The sequence below is a fragment of the Solea senegalensis genome, linkage group LG4 (assembly GCF_019176455.1).
Source record: "Solea senegalensis isolate Sse05_10M linkage group LG4, IFAPA_SoseM_1, whole genome shotgun sequence".
NCBI lineage: Eukaryota > Metazoa > Chordata > Actinopteri > Pleuronectiformes > Soleidae > Solea > Solea senegalensis.
Window position 1 is genome coordinate 5,992,475 of NC_058024.1, and position 19,737 is coordinate 6,012,211.

The following is a 19,737-nucleotide window of genomic DNA, read 5'->3' on the forward strand; positions in this document are numbered from 1 at the left end:
ATGAATTCTATATTCACAAATCAGAATCAAAATCAACCTTATTGGCCAAGTTGGTGCACACAAACAAGGAATTTGACTCGGTTCTGCTTTAAATCTAAATGTTCCCACAATAAACCAAATTTTCCAGGCTTTTCAGGTTTTATTAAACAATGTATTATACAATTTCTGAGTGTCCCAATAAAAAAAAAGCCATGTAAGTTTTTTTTTTACAAAAACTAATGTATTATTATTTTCTCTCTGTATCAACTTTTTTTAAACTAACTAATTGATCTTAGCCACCCTGGCTCTGTTAAATTGTAAATTATATACATTGACATCATATACGTGTTATAATAAAGTTTTTTTTTTTTAAACAGAAAAAAAAAATATTATTGCATGCATCCAGCGGTAGGGGGCAGCACACTCCTGGACGGATTTGTGTAGTAGAGTTGTGTATCCGGAACTTGTTTAGCCATATTCATAGTTTTGAATCTGCAGATAGCTAACCCTAACATTAGCTGCTCATCAGAATTAGCTTGTGTTGAACATTTTTCTTTTTGTACGTATGTATATTTATGAGATGTCGTCCACTTGTTAAGACAGCAGTGCGTGTTGGAGCTATGTGGCGGCGGTGAAGTAATGTCAACTCATCACGGTGAGATAATTCTTAACGGACGCATTGTTCAGGAAGCTAACTGAGCTAACCTTAGCTACACGTTTGCTGGCGACGATGGCAGATGTAGCACACGTCTTTCAAACTTGCCCGTACGTAACCGTTCACCCGCCGGTGCATTCAGCAGTATCTGCATCTGCGTGTGTTGTGTTTATATAAGATAGCTTGTTTTCCTGACGTTGGCTTAGCTGCACAGGCCTAAAGACAACAAGTGCGGAGGAGAAAAGGAAAAGTAAAGGTGATGTAATGGTTTCATCCATGCAGCTGTGAGCAATATGCAGCTCGTCCTATAGCGTCTCGGCTCCAGGCCACCGACATTTGACGTTCTTATTTGACGTGGGGTTTTTTTCTCGGGTGTAACGTAATGAAGCTATTTGATTTATACTACTTTTTACAGTTAATTTCGCCTCGCGGGTGTCATGATTGCGTTGTTGTTGCGCATAACAACGAGGTCGTTCCGTGACCATGTTTGTGACGACCAAGTCCAGTACTTTCTGTTTGTCAGTTCAGTCGATGTTCGAAATTGTCACGGTACATGTCAGAAATATAACTATATTTGCTCCTGGGCTGACAGACAACAATATACTCTTGTTAAACAATAAAATTTCACATCTTATGTAAAATATTTCTAGTTTTGCACAATGCACAGTTTATATATTGGATCTTTGATTCGTTAATGTTTAAGGATTGTGATTGGATTTGTTGTATGTGGTTATTATTGTCTTAAAGTTTCCAGACACTGTTATAAACAATAAACATAGGTGTTGTGGAAACACGGCCAATAACTTCTATTTCTAAATCTCTTTATTCTCTTTGTGCAGACTTAGTTCATTTACAATGAACTCCCTGTCAGTCCAACCCCCAGTATCAAGCTCATCATGCAGGACGCTGCCTGGAGAGGGGAATCAGGTAAAGTGTATTACATCAAGTGATGTTATTTGTATAGTGCCGATTGGCAACATACATAATGGTTGTGTCGAGAGCTTCTGTGAGTAACAGAGCCAATGTTTGAGAAATAAAGAGAAAGCTAAGATTAATCATGTACTTGTTTGGTCCGTAAAAAATCAGAAAATGTAGAAAAATGTTGATTGGTGTTTACCAAACCTGGAAATTATGGTGTTTTCGAATGTCTCAGTTCAGTTCAGTTTTAATGATTTCTTTGTTACATGGAGCAAGAAACCAGAGAATAATCACATTTAAGAAGCTGAAAAATCAGAAATACCAAGTAGAAAAATATTGATCAGCTACCTTGCCTGAGCAATAGCTTATATGTAGAACGCTTATCAGTGGTGTTTTGTTTTTTTTTCCTCCCCAGGTACAACCAAAAGCCCCTCTTCTGCAGATCCTGCGTGTTGCTGGAGCCCAGGAAGAAGTGTTCACACTCAAAGAGGTGAGCTGTCAGGTGCCTGTTAATAAATGTTTTCATCAACACTGGGGTCATTTTAGTGCTTTTTGATATTTAATATCTGGTACTGTGTGTAGGTGATGCACTACTTGGGTCAGTACATCATGGGGAAGCAACTGTATGACAAACAGAGGCAGCATATAGTCCATTGCCAGGATGACCCTCTGGGAGAGCTGCTGGAAGTGGAGAGCTTCTCCGTCAAAAACCCAAGGTATACACCATTGCCATACACTGTATACATTCAGTTATGTGTAATATCCATCTAAACTTAAGGATGTCCATTCTAAACTCTAATGTTGTCCCTCTACAGCCCGGTGTATGAAATGCTGAAGAAGTACCTGGTTGTGCATGGTTGTGCTGGTAAGTGATGGTGACATTTATGTGTTTTTTTGTTTTTGTTTTTTTTCATGGGGCATTATAAAAAAGAAAATTATGTGGAACTACTTTTTGCATTTTTGGTGAAATTCAATAGATATTTTTCTCTTCCCTTTTATTAATTGAGCATTTTCTCCCATTTAACCACAATTTGTTTGAAGGGAAGACTGCTCTACTGGATTTGTATATTCAAATATCATCATATTGTTTGCATACATCCCAAGTGCTTGTGATAGTTCCCATCAGTTGTGGATAGTCTTCTGCTCTCGACCAGAAGAACACAATTTCCCAGCTTCTCCTACAAAGCCCCAGAAGAAGGCCTGAGTGAGAGAGTGTGTGATGCTATGATTAAAGGGTTGGGGTGTCCTTTTTTCTGTTACTGTGTTTTATCTGAAATGCAGACGCTGCAGAGAATCTTTCTGTGGGCCGTGAGTGTGTAGAGGGAGGAGTGGAAGATCGTGGTCAGGTAAAACTGAAGCATGGTGCTCAGAAGAAACAGAGACCAGCTGCTTTTCTCACCTCACTACACACAAGTGTAAAACATATGAAAAACAAAGGGCCAGATCCAGCAGCATCAGTTAGAGGCAAAGAAATGCAAATGATCTCAATTAAAAGATAACATGCACTGACCCTGTCGTGCTGGATGGAGACCAGTATGGCTCAGTGTAATATCAGTTCCCATAGAGTTTTTCAACAGAGTATAAAATGGCTTCCTGTCCGCTTGTGTGTAATGAGGCGGGGGGTGGTAAAGGCTGCTGTCTTCGCTGGTGTGCATTTGTACAGAGTGGCACCGTCTCTGTACAACCCCATCCTTGGTTTAGTCCGGTGGGTTCTTTTGTGACCCACTGGCTCCACCCAGTGGATGGGGGGCAGAGTCAATGTCTCTGTCTGTCTCAGAGTTCTCTTCTCTGCTTCGAACTGGAGGATCACAGCTTCTGATCATCCACAGGGCCTAACACCAACCCTAAACCTCTCCACCCCATCCCTGTCTTCCTACACCCTTCTCTCCAAATCCCTCCAAAATCTGTCTATTCTCACCGGAGTTCTCTGATCTTTATTCTGTTAGACTTAACAAATGAAAGGAGTTGCTGTTTATCTAATTGCTGCACATGCTAAATCTAATATAGGCCCTCTTTGCTCCCATTTCCTTTCTTTTGATTGCTGACATTTTCTTTTGTTTTAAACTACTCAACACCATTGACCAAATAAGACATATTTTTGATATTTTTCAAGTGTTTACTTCAAATATCTTGACTCTCTCTGCACATTCACACAGTACAACCCAATTGGAAGATTAGTTGACCTGTTCTGCATTTCTTTAAGTTAAATTAGGGCTGCGACGATTAATTGATTACTAAAGTAATTGTCAAATATTTGTTTAATTTAACATTTTAAATATTGATAATCAATAAATAAATAATTAAAACAAGTTCTCCAGATTTTCCAGCTTCTTAAATGTGAATATGTTCCTTATGACAGAAATCATAATGGTGTATGGACAAAACAAGACATCATTTTGAGTACATCATCAGTTTGAGCTTTGGGAAACATCAATCAATCAATTTTATGGACTAATCGAATAATCAGGAAAATAATCAACAGATTAATCAATTGTGAAAATAATCGAAAGTTGCAGCCCTAAGTTAAATGATTTAAAGTGAGATGACTTAGCAGACAGGCCAATCCATATAGGTCCACTGCCTCTAGTGTTGTTGGTTAAAACTCCCTCCCTACTGTCCCCTACCCTAATTGCCCAGCTCCTTTGCTCCCTGAACTATTACCCCACTGCCGGAGGCCATCTTGAAAAGAAGCTGCGAGTCCTCCAAGTGCCCAGTCATGGCTCTGAGTTCTAATTTTTGTCCTTCACTTCTCCTCTGTAGATATGCGGAGGTGTGGTCAAAGCAGGACTGGAGGCTTGCCAGAACGTGCCTCCCCTGCAGACCCCCTCCCAGAGACGACCACGGGAGCCAGACGATGGTAAACTAACAGTCTCTTACTTACTCAGAAACATGTTCAGCGTGAGGCCTTTTCCAAAACGCTGAGTCTCACTTTTGAAAATCATCTGCAGACTCCCTTGAAGGCTTGCCACGGTCAGCATGCAAACGCCCCAAACTGGATGTTACCCTGGATGATTGGGATCTCTCTGGCCTGCCCTGGTGGTTTCTAGGTAATCTCCGTAGCAACTATAGCCGTAGAAGTAACGGCTCCACTGACATCCACACAAACCAAGTAAGAAGCTTCACAAGTTATTAGAAAAGTTTTTAAAGTCAATAATGCCCACACCAACATTATTCCTTGTTGTAAGGTGGCATAAAATGGAGCTTAACAGTGTTGGTCTGACTGATGTGTCAGCTGTCTCCCGCGCAGGAGGAGGACACGGCCATCGTGTCGGACACCACAGACGACCTGTGGTTCCTGACTGAGGGCGAGAGTGAACAGGTGAGCGTGGTGATGAAAGAGGCTGCGCTGGAGGAAGGGAGCGGAGGAGAAGGGGAGGCCCCGCCCGGGGATGATGACGGAGGAGGGAAGGAGGAGAAGTTGGATCGAGAGGTACTGCTTCCACTTATTTACACAGATGATTAACTGTTTGGTTTCTGACTCGTTCTCCGTCACCTGTGTGTTGGTTTAGATGCAGGAAGAGCCTGATGAAGACTCGCAGTGTTTGAGTGACGACACGGACACAGAGATTTCCACGCAGGTCGGTTAGTTTGATGACAAAGAATGATAATCGACTGCTCCGTTGCCTCACTCAGCATGTGTTGGGGGGGAGAGTTGTACTCACACACACCACAAACGGCTTGTGTATTCTGCACCTGCATGGGAGGAAATTACTTTCCTTACCAGCAGGTGGCAGCAGGCACAATTTGAAATTTAAATAGCCGAGATCCAAATGTGTTGTTATGAATCAAATCTCTACTGACCTGTGACTTAAGTGTCCATATTTCTCGCAGGATGCATGGCAATGCACAGAGTGCAGGAAGTACAACACGCCTCTCCAGAGGTACTGTGTTCGCTGCTGGGCCCTGCGTAAGAACTGGTACAAAGATGTCCCCCGACTCGCCCACTCCCTCTCTGTCCCCGACATCCCAGCCTGCAGTTCCCTCACCACCCACGACGAGGAGGACGACAGCGACGCGGGCATCGACGTCCCCGACTGCAACAGGACAGTGTCTGACCCCGTCATCCTGCCGTCTCACTCCACCGCCGACCGACCACTGCCCCCGATGGGGAAAGGCAAAGGTCCTCGTCCCTCAGGCTTCCACAAGTCTGAGCTGCTCTCAGGAGGGGAGAGTCAGGAAGACGTAGGCATGGAGGTAGAAGACGTCAGGCCCGAGGCTCTGTTAGAGCCGTGCAAGCTCTGCCGAGTGCGGCCACGTAATGGAAACATAATCCACGGACGTACGGCTCACCTGCTGACGTGCTTCCCATGTGCGAGGAGGCTGCATAAGTTCCAGGCCCCTTGTCCAGGATGTGGAAAGATCATTCAAAACGTCATCAAGATATTCATTCTTTAAAAATCTGTTCATTTCAGTGGTTCCATCATGGTACGGTTTAGTTTGGTACAGTACAGTACGGTGAAGAACGGTGCGAGAATAGATTGCGGGCGTTTGCCTCAACTTCCATGGGATGTTGATTACACTGATCTCAAGGGAGTGACATTTTTCTGTCACCCTGCTGACCTTACCGTACTCTGGTACCCTAAGGGAAGGGTGTCAAAGAATGGAATAGTCGGGGCTGGTTATTTTGGTACTATTCCTAATGGAACTCAAAAAAATACGTACTATACTGTACCAAACCAAACCATTCCACTTGGTGGAATCACTGCTAAAACACAGTGAGTCAGCAAACTGTAATTGGGCCCTAATCAGCATAAATGATGACACAGCTGCAGTTGCATGCACTCAAATACACACACACACACGAGTGCACAGATGCGCACGTGAAAAGCACTTGGTGACGCTTGAGTTTGGTCGCATGGTTTATTTTGCCATCACACTGCCTCTGAAGTATTGTTAGGTGAAACCTTGGTCGTCTCTCACACCAGATGTTTTATTTTAGTGCCACGCCCGCACAAGGGACGTACCAAGGCCGAAGTATTTATTTATGAGAAGATCACAATGGAAATGCAGCACACATTTGTGTGAATGATTCTTAATTTTATGAAGGCTCTTCGTTTCAGGCTGTTCCCTGATTGGTTCTTCCGTTGCATTTAATGTTGCTTGCTTTGGTTTTGTTATTAGTTAAGTAGACTTCTTCATCGTGACACCTTTCTTTTACTTCATGCGTTCTCCACGTCTTTTTTTGCGTATTCACATCTCGTGCTAAGATTTGAGTAATGAAGTCGAGACTGAAGGACTGATTTCAACACCTTCACGAATATTATATCCTTAAAGCTTTTCTCTCTAACATGCGTTCATTTCAGCACAAAAGAATGTAGTGTAAAATACAAAAGTGGTGGCTTAAGTCCCGTTTCTCTCTCAGCATAGTATTTTAATAACAGTAGAGTTGACTTTATAACCTGCTTGAGAATGCACAGCTGAAGTATTTACTGTAGTTTTCTCTCGCGGTAGTAAATTGATGTTAATATGTATTGAATATGATGCCAATCTTCTCCTCTGACAGATTTGCCTGCAGTAATTTATGTCCTCTAATTGTCGGTCGGTGTTTAAATTGTATCATTTTGGAAAAAGGACACTTCTCTCCCCTTTTCCTGGACTGGAAAAATGAAAGAATAATTTCTGTATATTTTGTATTTAATTTATTTCTGTCTTTATATTTTTGTTGCAGATGGCCACTTGTGATGAAGCAGAAAAAAAGGGCTGCACTTGTTACAGAGTTCTACACGTGTAATTTACAGAAAAGTGTTTTCAGAAATATGAACACGGTCTCTAAAGAAACGTGAGGGGAGTAGTTGGGGAGTTTGATTTAAGCGTTACACTGCCAAGTAATGACTTTTAACTTTGATTTGTACATAACAGATTTTATTTGAAGATTGTGGATGCTATTTAGTTGCGGTGAAATACAGTATGCTCTCCAGCTTTAAGAAATTCAGTGACACGTAACAAAGGGAGCGCCATAGATCTCTGATATTTACTTGTGCTTAATGTTTCTGCCAGCAGGTGGCGTGGTGACTCAGCATTCTCTCTGGTGCACAGTGAAGCTTACCAGTACCAGTAACATGATGATGATAATGTGTAATATAAAGCATGTTTCCTGTCGTGACTTGCACTAGCGCTGAGCTGGTGCGTGTGTGAGCTGTATCAGCTGTATAAAAGCTACTCTATAAACATAAAGGAAGTCGCCTGTTGTATTTATCTTCATCAATATACGAACAAACTTCCTCCACATACATAAATACCTAAAAATGGCCAGTCATACTGGTCCAAAATGACAATGATAGTTGTGCCAATTATTAACATTAAGATATATTAAAGATATATTGAAAGTACGGTTAATAATGTTAATGTTTTTCTAATAGTCACGGAATAAAAACAGTTGTTGGAAAGCAGTAAAGACTTGGTGCTTTATTATTACACTTGGGACACTTTCTCTACAGAGGGACGGTTGACGTACAGTCACTACTGCTGGTCCTGTGTGTGTGTGTGTTGAAGAATAAGTCATTGTATGACAGGCCAGCTGTCATGTGTCGTCTCTGACTTGTCAGGGGCTTCAGCACCTGCGGCTCCTCTGCTTTACACACCGATCATCTGCTGCTGCTTTGCTCTCGTTGAGAAGCAGATCAAACGCCTTAACACCAGCAGAACAACACAAAATATTACATAGTATTAAATCTGTTGCCATGATACTAATGCTATTGTTTGGATGCAGTGCCGGTCCAAACCTTTACATTGGGCCCTGCACTCAATTTGATTTGGAGAGTCCCCCCTACCACCACCTCAGTAGCCATTGCGTGACTTATAGATGCAAATGTCACACTATTAACTGCATTTATTATAGTTGTGATACTTAACACTTGTTTTTTTTAATCTAATGGGCAGTTAAATCACAAAAAAGGCTAGTAAACAAGTTTAATGGCTTTGGTTTTTACAATTTAGATGTGCAAATGTGCACTAATGGCACTTTTAATACAACTATACAGTTCTAGCACGACTCGGCTCGACTGGGTTTTTTTGTGTTTCCATTAGTGATAGTACTTGGTACTTTTTTTAGTATCTGCTCTGGTGAAGTTTCAAGCGAGCTGAGCCGATACTAAAACGTGAACATCAACAAAGTCATGAGCACGACGTCCGACACAAGAATCAAACCGAACAATGTCGAACTGTAGATGTTCTTATGCTCCTATTGTACCTATTTTCATTTTATTATAATGACATATATATATATTATAGATGTGCTCTATAAATAACAGTAGAGTGAGAACTGTGTAATGGATGTATCTCTGCAGGTGGGAAGTCCCCTCCATCAATGGAAAGTTTGCACTTCAACACCCAAGATTCCAAAACAGAACAGCTTGACACACCTTTTGTATGAATGAAGGCTTTATTTTGCACATGTGAACATAATAAACTTTTAAACAACCACATAACACACTCAAAATTATGAAAAGCAAACAAACAAAAAAATATAAATTCAAATCGCTGAAGTATTCCTTTAATTCATCATTAATTTTTTTCCACTTTACAGTTCTACGACGACTGGGTTCCACTCAACTGGTTTTTTTTTCTGTTCCATTAGGGATCGTACAGGTGCACGAGTCATGAGCGTGACGTGACGTCCGACACGAGAATCTAACCCGCCATTTTAAAAACCAGCGGGACCGTTACAGCGAGCATACACTGTCTGCAAAAGTACACAGTGGATTGAGGTGATGAGGCGTTTGTGTCACATATAAAAAAAATGTTACAGCAGTTTAGTTTGTGACGACACCAGCCAATGTCAAGGAGGTACTTTGAAGTAATAGAAGAAGACGTGCCTGATACCAAACCGAGTAGAGCCCAGTGGTGCTAGAACTGTATAATGAAAAAAGCGTCATTAGTTTCTTCTCAGGCTACTGTGTTTTGTACTTCAGCACTAAATGTTCCCATCATACCGTCGCGTCTAATTCCAGAATGACCCACTGCTTTGTTGGCGGCGTCTGGCTCGTCACAGAGCGCAGAGACCGAGAACAACACCCTCCGGTAACATGGCAGCCACAGTTTGGCAGCCCTCGAACGGCACGGCCCAGGGAGTGGTAGGGGATCTTCATGTTTCCATGGTGACAGTTCCTCCATCTCAACATCCCAGAATAACTTAACACATTCTCCCTTTATCCCCCATGGCGTATGCAATACTTCCTAGAGGGAAAATAGTGAAGATGGTTGCTCGTTATTGAACATCGACAATTTAAAATCCTTTCAAATCTTTCTTTTTTCTTGTTTGTTCTTGTTTGTGTGACGCAGTGTCACTCTCTTCCTGTGTCCTTCTGCTGCAAGCCTCAGCCTGTTTACCATCCTTATCTGTCTGGATATTTGTAACTGTAGCTGTTTGACCGGGACCTTCCTTTTCTCACCTTCACACACACACACACACAGACACACACACGCACACATTCCTACTGTTGTGTCTGACTATTTGGTCGCTCCAGAGACCAGGCCGCTAAATTTGTCCCCCTGCTGACATGGGAGAAGGTCAGTGGAGGAAAAACAAAGATAGGCCGAGTATGGAAAAAGACGTAAAGACGGACAGAATTTCAAAATAAGAGTTGAATGGTTTCCTGCTCGTACCCACAGAAGGAAACCAGAATTGACGCATGACGTGAACCGAGTGACGTTTTTACATCACGAGAAGCTGTGTTGATTGTGTTGACCCTTAGGTAACATGGAGGTGTAAATCATCTTCAAGTGAAAGTGGACTGATTTGAACTCACTGGTCATATTTAGGTGGTGTGTGTACCAAATGAAGTGTCCAGTGAGGTCTACAGCTGCTTGAATCCGTCTGCTTTAAGGTTTGACGTGTTCAGAGATGTTCATCTGGTCATTCTTCTCTGATCTCTGGCTTTTCTTTTTTATTTCCACAGAGCTTTGTTCAGGCCAAAAACCCAGAGATGGTTGTGTGTGGAAAATCTCACTAAATCAGCAGTTTTATAAAAAGTCCCACATTGAGTAATGTCACAACCCCTGATTTATCCATGCACTTTTTATGTGGACAATTGTTTTTTTAACAATTAATTTTAATAGTTCTTTGTGTAGTTTTTTGTTTGACTGTACCTTGTCAATATCAGTCTGTCCTGTCCCTTCTGATTGTCTGCCCCAACCTAATGTTTCACCTGTGTCTGATTATTCCTGCCTCAAAGGCTCATTTTGTTCAATTTCCTGCTGTTTCTGTTCTTTTTCCTTCCCGCTCTTTATTTTTATTTAGTTCATTTTATTGCCAGTCAAGGCAATGGACCGTTTAATTTTCATGTTACATTATCCCTCTGAAACATTGAATTGAAGAAGGAAGTATTCGGCACTACTAGTTCGCCACAGTGTGGCCTTTTGTTTTGCGGCTGTATTGTAGTCACTCCCGTCATGGAGGAAGAACTGAACAAATCATTGAAATGAACTTTTGTCATTGATATTTGATTGACAGTTCCCTAACAGCAGAGATAATTCACTGTGTGTTTAAATTACACTTCTTCCACATTCTGATACTCGAGTTGAACTCCAGCAGGTCGTCATCATCTAGTTGCTGCCATGTGATTGGCTGAGTAGATATTTGCATTAACGTGTAGAAGTATACCTAATAAAGTGGCCTGTGAGTGTACAGCCTTGTTTGTAATGGAACAATGGAACATTTTTAGCTGAGCAAATGTATATGAACAGATAGACTTTAAGTAGATAAAAGTGAATAATGTTGAATATCTATATTTACGTAGCATTTTTCTAGTCTTAATGAAGACTCATTCATACAGCACATCTATGTGCAGCCAGTTTTCTATCACACATCTTTTATACGCTGCCAGCACAGGCAGCAGAAGCATCGCGGTGTGAAGTCTTGCCCAGCAACACGTAGACTTGAACCCCCAACCTTCCACTTGAAAGAGGACTCGCGCTGCCACTGAGCCACTGTCGTCCCCTCAAGTTAGCTGCAAATCCTTTGCCTTTGGACTTCCACTGCAGCCTCTTTCATTTGTTTTCCGGGGGAGTTTCTCCCTTCAGTCTCCTCTTCTGCAGGTAAACTGCAGCTCAGTAGGGTTTAAGTGTGAAGATTGACTCGGCCAGACTTGAACCTTCCACTTCTTTCCCCCGTATGAAAATACTGATCTCTTCGTCTTTTATTCCTCTTTCTTTCATGTCAAACGTAAATGTTGTGTCTGAACAGTATGTGGGCTGAGCGTCAGTGTCACACACGTGTGAAGGCTGCATCACTGGAACACACATTAGGCCAAGTCATGTAAATAATCTGGGTGTTTGCATCAGGTTATTTACAGTCAATAACTTTAGCGCGACCATGTGCTGCAAACTATGTTAGTGGGAAGTGGGTTATGTATGTACGTTATAAATGTGTGTGTGTGTGTGTGAGTGGGATGCCAGCATGGGGAAGGGCAGTGGATGGTTCAGGGGCTCAGTCCATTCCAGTGATTTAACATGACACCACTTGCACTAAGACTGCGACAGCTGCGTATGCACATGCCGGCCATTCTGTTTGTTGTAGGGGATTACGCTGCGATAAAAGCCCCAGTGAGCAGCAGCGTGGCCGGGCCGCAGAACTACTGTTTCCCCTCTGACTTTGAAAAGCTTTCTCCGAGCCTCCAGAGCCTTGTGAAAACACAGGTGGGCCACTTCATACTGAGCACAAATGAATGGGAGTATTCTCCCAATGATAGTGTCACATCACCTCCAGACTTCAGTCAGTGGTAGACGGTGTAGCAGTGCAGCTTATGTAAGGTTCATTACTCAACAGAAATAGACAGGGAGGGGCACAGGGTGGTGGTGTAGTAATCAGCTCTGACTGCTCTCATTCATTTATAGTGATGCGACGGATTTATTTTCATTGTTAAAATGCATTGCGATGCTCATCAAGGAGGAGGAACACTGCTTTGTCATCCTTCCGCTTTGTTATGTAGTCAGTATGATAATGTCACCGTTGTCTCCGGGAGAAATGAACACTGTCAAAGTCTTCAGTAAATGGATGTACAGTTATCATGGAGACAGAAGGAAAATGGCCTCTGAAGCGTGGGCATTTGTCGCCGTCTCTATGGCGACTGTGTCCCCGTCATGTTCTTCCATGGAGTTAAGAATAAAAACACTGACACACAAAGGGAGTGAGGCATTACATCACACCTATCACATCCGTCCATCCACAGCGATTACAAATGAAACATTAAAGGTCCAGTATGTAACATTTAGCAGGGTTTATTAGCAGAAACCACCTGGTTAGCATGTCTGTATATAAATGTATACTCTTTTTAAAATTAAAATCATTTCTTTTGACTTTGAATAAGCCTCTTATATGCACATGTGTTTCTCTACATGTGACACCTGTCCACCCTGGCTCCCTGGGTTTTCCTCACTCGATCTGAGGGTCTAAGGATAATATTTTTACTTTTCCAATATGAATGCTATGCATGTTGTATGAAAAGATGGGTTTGAAAACCTTTTATTTGTGGCCCTTCGCTTGCTTTGTTTCGACAGTGGGTCCCCAGGACTCCTGAAGATACAGTAACCTGGATGAGTGAAGGACATTCACAGAGAAAGTGTAATCAACTGCCTATAAACTCAACATAAGGTGCTATATTTTCTTAAAGCATCAGTAAACACATGTTTGTCACTGATTGCGGTCAGATCTGGTTTTGTTATCATACACTTTGTCGCATCACGCTGGACCGAGGTCCTGGTTTATCCGCCTTCAGGCAAACTCCTTTAATGTTGTTATGTTACGCTCCTCTTACATATCTGAGATTTCCAGTCGGCGCTCGGGTGACACTTCTCCAGGTCAGTGATGATCTTCGGGGCTAACCCCTCCCCTCCTTCTGCCCCCAGCTCAGCTGTCCCGCAATGTGCTGCTGCTTGTCAATGAGGAGAAGTGGAACAGTGTTATGCCAGTGACAGGGCAATCCCTGCTGCACACACACACACACACACACACACACACACACTGCACTGACTTCCATTATCATCCATTCCATTAATTTGGACAGTCTCAACAGTGTGGTCACCCATTAAAAGTGTAACCAAACTTAACCAGTTCCTCAGAAATTAGGTTCAGACCAGGTTTTGGTCTCCATGAGGGTCTCGTCCTGACAAGGACAGCTATTACGCCAGAAAAGGCCCCGAAAGAGAGACAAATGAGGATCCATTGTGTTACTAATTTGGCCATTGAGTATTATTAATATATATATTTTAAATTCATAGATAGATTGATATATATATATAGCGATAGATGAATAGATAGATAGATAGATAGATAGATAGATAGATAGCAGACAACTTTATTAACCTCCAAGCATGTGGGTAATCTCTTTTAAATTAAAATCAAATTATACTGTTTATATTAATTATATTGTTTTACAAGTAAAAGTAGTAGGAAAAACAAAGCTAAACAAAAACCTGATCTTAAAACTGGTCTAAAGTGGATTCCACATGTAGGACCAAATGATTTTGACTCCCTCTCTGAGTTTAATGTGATTGAATTTGAGGATGAAGACATGGTATGTAGAGTATTTGCACACAGACAGTAAACACCCTGTCCTCCCTGGTTTACTGCATCTCAAGTGTTCACTTCAAAATGCTGAGAGGGAGACTTGCTCCTCAAACAAGACACAAGTGTGTGCCCGACACTGCCACAAAACACACACACACACACACACACACAAGTTCCAGTTCTGCTGACAATGGGTTAAGATGACAGAAGCTTCTGAGTGACTCCGACACACTGCCCCCCCCTCCCCGCTGCACCTCTGAGTCCAACACAGGCGTCTTTGTGCTCGCTCCACCATCAGTGACGATCCATCACAGACTAACCTGTCAGCCCTCTGCCGCCCTGCGCCAAGTTGCGGCTCTGCTGCACTCTGCCTCCGCGCCAGACCCGAGGCCAAAGCCCGGGGACGAGACCACAACCCAGAAGCCAAGCTGCTAAACCAAAGACTGACAGCCGGTCCCTGAGCACAGAGTCTGCAGTCTGTATTGACAAGAAATTAACATTACATTAACATAACACAGAATTTCAAATCACAATGCCATTGTAACTTCATCACTAATAATGATTACGAATGACACAGATAAAACACGACATATCGTTAATAAAGAGGTTTAAAGCTGCAGTCTGTAACTTTTTTTTATAATTCTACCTGAGCTGAAGAAACCTCTGAAACATGTCCAGGGAAACCACAAGTCTTCTGGATAACTCAGACTGGGGCCACACGGTGGTAAAGTGGCTTTGTTGCCTCACAGCCTGAGGGTCAGCAGCTTAGATCCCAGTTCAACCAAGGGCCTTTCTGTGTGTCATATTAAACCTGCTACATTATGGACTGAATGTCAACATAAATGAATATTGGTGTTGATAATATTAATGATCTCCTAAGACTATAGTCCAAGTACTGTTCCAATCCACAAGTATGCAAGCAGCGAGCACACACAAGTGTTTTCCCGTTTTACCAAGTATGCATCCAGCTGGACTTGAGCGTACTTGGGAAAGCCTTGTATCCCAGAATGCATTTCACCGGAACATTATCAGCAGAGAAAACACATAGAAACCTGAAATAAATCTTTTTCTGTGTCCCAGAACACAGTTTCAAGATCATTTGGCAGCAACGTTGTCGGAGATGATGTATATATACAACTATACAAAATATGAAAATACTAATAACAATGAATATTTATGCATTTATTAAAAGTATACCACTTTCACATTTATCACCATTGTTGGTGGCGGTAATGAGGCCTAAGCGCTTGGTGCAAAGACATCCTCGCATGCTTGTGGGCGGGGCCACTCATTAACAGCTGATCACCTACACATGCGTGCAGGAGAAGTCTCTTCCTGCAGCTTTGACTCTCTGACAATAAATAGTGTAAATAAAGAATTAAAGTGAGATAATATTCTGTAAAGTTGTCTGAGCATTTTTGTGAGAAATGTGTTCCTGCTTCCTGTACATCTGCTTTCAATAAAGCACTAATAGAGAAATCCATTAAGACACGAGAGAACTTCCTGTGAGGCACAGCAGATATTTAAACGCGCGTGAGCAGGAAATGCACAAGTGCAATTAATTACATTTGACGACAGTTAAATGTGCCAGTAAACTACTCTACTGAGCCAACACGTGTCACATCACAGCGCAGCAAATAACGCACTTAAAAAGCATTAATGTTGTTCCATTTGTCACGGAAAACACTTTACAGCAAATGTTCGGTGGCGTTCTGACAACAAGACACTTGAGCAGATTAATCACAAGGTGAAGAAGAGTGAGCCTGTCTTCATCTTTACAGGGTGTTTGCTGATTTTCATTTGACGGCACGGTTGTTTTAGAGTTACATTATTTTCACCTAAACCAGACTGCACAAGAATCTTGTATTGAAATCACTAGTTCATTCCTGTATTTAGTCACTTATTACCTTTCATTTATTTTGAATTTTGCACTTAATTTAATTGAGGAACATATGTTCCTCTCTTCATGCATGAGTGACAATAAAGGAACATTTAATGACTAACCCTGTCTGCGCTGGAGTAGTTTTATGACACAAAGTATTTTTATTTGATTAAATAATAACAATGATTTTTTTTTTACTGTTTTTGGGCACCTGAGTAGAGATATAATCTAATATTTTTTTTACATTTTATGTAATCTTTATTCTTTAGCACATTAACCTTTGATGATACTAGATGCTATCATGGAAAAAGTGTTTTTGGCATTTGCAGAAGAAAGTAAATGCGTCCATACACAGCAGTATACAGTCCCAGGTGCATTTTTACAGCGTGGCCACAGAACAGGGTAACATTTCCTGGCAGGTATGCGTATGACAGTGATTAACCTGTGGCAGTGATACGGGATACACATGGGGATGTAACACATCTCACACTATGCCTGTCATTCTGTAGCCACTTCTCCGCTGACAGAAGTGTGTGTGTGTTTTGGCCGGTCGCTCACGCTCGCGGAAGCCAGTCTGATTTATCCGGTGAGCTATGAGGTGAGACATGTCCTGGCAGGATTAACACCTGGTGGCTAGGCTAATGCTACGACGGTCAGGGCAACAAAGGCCGTGCCTCGACGCGGTCGTCCCGTTATTGTCTCTTCTGAGTCGAGTAAAGCGAAGAGGAATCATCTCAGAGGGAAAGTCCTTGCGCATGTGAATGTGGTTACATTAAACCAGGAGGCACCAACAATGGCGGGAGATTTTACCGTGTGTTGTCTGAGCTTTTACACGTCTCACATCAACTTACTTTCTCCTGAATCTTCAGTCACAACAGACAACAAGTGTCCCTCTGACCTAATTTTAGGTAAACAACCATCTCTGGCCTCGTTTTCGCCCCCATCAACAACTAGGAATCAAACAAGTTCTTGTCATTGCATGTCATTGGCTCCTAGTGGAAGTGACAGCTGTCTCCAGACCCCTCGACCCACCCATCAATGCCAGGGGACATGTATGGTGTCATGGAGGGAGACAAGAGTCTGGGATTAGCTCATTAAGACTAGGCATATTTGATCCGAGATTATCCGTCCCATTTCCACGGGAACTTGATCATATCCTGGCCTCTTAAGAAAGACACGAGGGCGCAGACCCACACACACGCGCGCTCACATAAACACAAACGGGTCTCAAAGCCCTAGAGAGCAGGGCCCAACAGAGATGTGAAGTGTAGATGTGCAGCAACAGCTAAACGTCGGGTCGGGTTTCTGGGGGCTCGTGCTAAATTTAACCCTATGATCCTGCAGCAGGCAGAGGGGTTTAAATGCCAGCCTACAGTTGCTCCACACCAGTTGTTCTCCAAACGTCTTCCACTCATCACAAACTCAGGCACGGGACGAGGACAGGCGCACACACCCACATACACTCCGACACACGCGCTCCAGCTCCCGGGACAGAAGATCACATACAGTAGAGCAGCTCCAGGGGAAGCAAGGATCTTTGTCCCCTTTAATCCAGACCACAGCGTTGTCCAGTATGGAGCTTTTCGAGACCAACCCCTATTTCTTCCCTGACCAGCGCTTCTATGAAGGAGGGGACAGTTATTTCCCCTCTCGCCTGCCTGGCGGGTACGACCAAACCGGCTACCAGGACAGGAGCTCCATGATGGGCTTGTGTGCGAGTCTGTCTGGAGGCGCTGGAGTCGGGGTCACAGGAACAGAGGACAAAGTCTCTCCGTCCAGCATGTCACCTCACTCCGAGCCCCACTGCCCAGGCCAGTGCCTGCCGTGGGCCTGTAAACTCTGCAAAAGGAAGACAGTGACCATGGACCGTCGGAGAGCTGCCACGCTGAGGGAGAAGCGGCGCCTGAAGAAGGTGAACGAAGCCTTTGATGCTCTGAAGAGGAGCACCCTGATGAACCCCAACCAGAGGCTGCCCAAAGTGGAGATCTTGCGGAGTGCCATCCAGTACATCGAGAGGCTCCAGGCCCTGGTGTCTTCCCTCAACCAGCAGGACAGCGAGACGGGACAGCAAGGACTTCACTACCGACCCAACACCACCCAGCCCAGAGTGAGTAGGACACAGGAGGACAAGGTCACATACGGTGTTAAAGACTGAGGGCAAGGGGAAGACAGGCAGGTCAGAGACCAGGTGCGCACGATGGAAACTGACAGGAGATGCTGAGGGAATCATTTTTTATTTAAGTAGAGAAAGAAAAACACAGGATAAGCAAAGATTGGAAAAAATAGTAAAAGTAAAACTGATCAACTGATCTATTGACCTCTAAAGCCTGCTTTGGAACTAATAATTTGGGATAAGTGTATACATTTAAACTGAAAGAGTGGATTAGGAAAATGAAAATCTGTGTTTAAATATTTTTTTTTACATCAATCAAAATGTTCAGGTGTATGATTCAGTGAGACTTCAAACATAAGCTTGTTCTTGATGTTAAATAATCTCTTAAATCTTGTTCTTCTATATTTTGTGATTAGACATAATTATTTCTCTTGCTGTTGTGAGTGGTCACAGCATGCTTATGGTCGTAGTGTGTGTTTGTGTTTGTGTGTGTGTGTATGTGTGGTGTCACACTGCACTGTAGTGTGTGTTCTAGGTCTATGTGGGGCAGGGTGTGCCGTGTCATAACACAGAGTGACTGACAGCAACTTCTGTTTGCATTTCCATGACAACAGGTGTCGTCGTCAAGCGAGCCCAGTACAGGCAGCACCTGCTGCAGTAGCCCGGAGTGGAGCAGCACTCCAGAGCAGTGCACGCAGAGCTACAGCAGCGAGGGTGAGCACACACACACACACACACACACAAAGCCTCATGAGATGTTGTAGTCAGATTAGTGTGAGATACTTAATGTGTGAACCGTGTCTCTGAGCAGATCTCCTGAGTGCTGCCGACTCTCCAGAGCAGGGGAGCATGCGTGTGCTGACCTCCCTCGTGGATGGCATCACAGCGGGGGACGGATCCGTGGCCTTTCCTGTAGACATTCCCAAATAGACCCTCGACACGTGCGACTCATAGATGCACAGAGTAAATAACAAATAAATAAGGAAACATAGCAAAATTCACAATAGGATAAGACACTGACAACCAATTTAATTTATTTTCCAAGTTTTCTACGATTGTTGTGCGTCTGCTAAATGATAAAATCTGTGATTTATTAGGACTGTTACTCTGCTGATCTGTGGGTGTGCTCGTCAAACTGAATCCTGTTCACAATGAGGCCTTATTCCCTTGATTCCCTGCCTTATCCTGTGGTCCACTCCTGCCTGTCAGATCAGGAGTTTTTAGTCGATAGAGAGATTCGACGACTTTGCTGCATGAACACCTTTAATGACTAGTGTGGATTTCTAAAAAGTCTCCAGTCTGACAGAGCTACAAAAGGAATAAGAAAAACCTGTGTTTTTTTGTCCTTACTTAATTTAACTTTTCCTCTTTTCGAAACCTTTCCCTGATCTTTCATTCTTTTTCGTGTGTGTTTTTAATGCTTAAACAAACATGAGTTTATTTTGGGGCCAATATGTACCATGGCAGTTTTGACCAAGATCTGCTTAATTTAAACTGGTTATGAATGCTAGTGATGTAAATACGTTCCCTTTTTCTACAGAGTGGTTTTGCCATTTTATTTTCTATTTTTTTGCTAATTTATTTTTGACTTTTATAACTAAGATTGTTGTGTATTTGTAGATGTTCCAAAAACGTGATATTTTCCGTCCAATTATTGCAATAAAGACCATTTTCAATACATTGCC

The 19,737-nt window shown here is 42.7% G+C and overlaps 2 protein-coding genes across 4 annotated transcripts; both read left to right on the forward strand.

The window, feature by feature from the left end:
- Window positions 1-423: 423 nt before the first annotated feature.
- Window positions 424-7,941, forward strand: mdm4 (MDM4 regulator of p53). Of its 3 annotated transcripts, none has more exons than XM_044024269.1 (11): window positions 424-634; window positions 1,474-1,561; window positions 1,968-2,042; window positions 2,135-2,268; window positions 2,368-2,417; window positions 2,834-2,898; window positions 4,313-4,409; window positions 4,501-4,661; window positions 4,785-4,982; window positions 5,062-5,130; window positions 5,384-7,941. In XM_044024269.1, the coding sequence occupies exons 2-11, from the start codon at window positions 1,490-1,492 to the stop codon at window positions 5,945-5,947; spliced, it is 1,485 nt and encodes a 494-aa protein (XP_043880204.1). In that variant the 5' UTR covers window positions 424-634; window positions 1,474-1,489; the 3' UTR covers window positions 5,948-7,941. The 3 variants fall into 3 exon arrangements, with proteins under 3 accessions (XP_043880204.1, XP_043880201.1, XP_043880203.1); XM_044024266.1 differs by lacking the exon at window positions 424-634 and adding an exon at window positions 652-744; XM_044024268.1 differs by lacking the exon at window positions 424-634 and adding an exon at window positions 652-744 and having other exon boundaries at window positions 4,800-4,982.
- Window positions 7,942-17,320: 9,379 nt separating this feature from the next.
- myog (myogenin) lies at window positions 17,321-19,732 on the forward strand. The gene is made up of 3 exons (XM_044023247.1): window positions 17,321-18,046; window positions 18,667-18,766; window positions 18,864-19,732. The coding sequence occupies exons 1-3, from the start codon at window positions 17,513-17,515 to the stop codon at window positions 18,980-18,982; spliced, it is 753 nt and encodes a 250-aa protein (XP_043879182.1). The 5' UTR covers window positions 17,321-17,512; the 3' UTR covers window positions 18,983-19,732.
- Window positions 19,733-19,737: the final 5 nt, after the last annotated feature.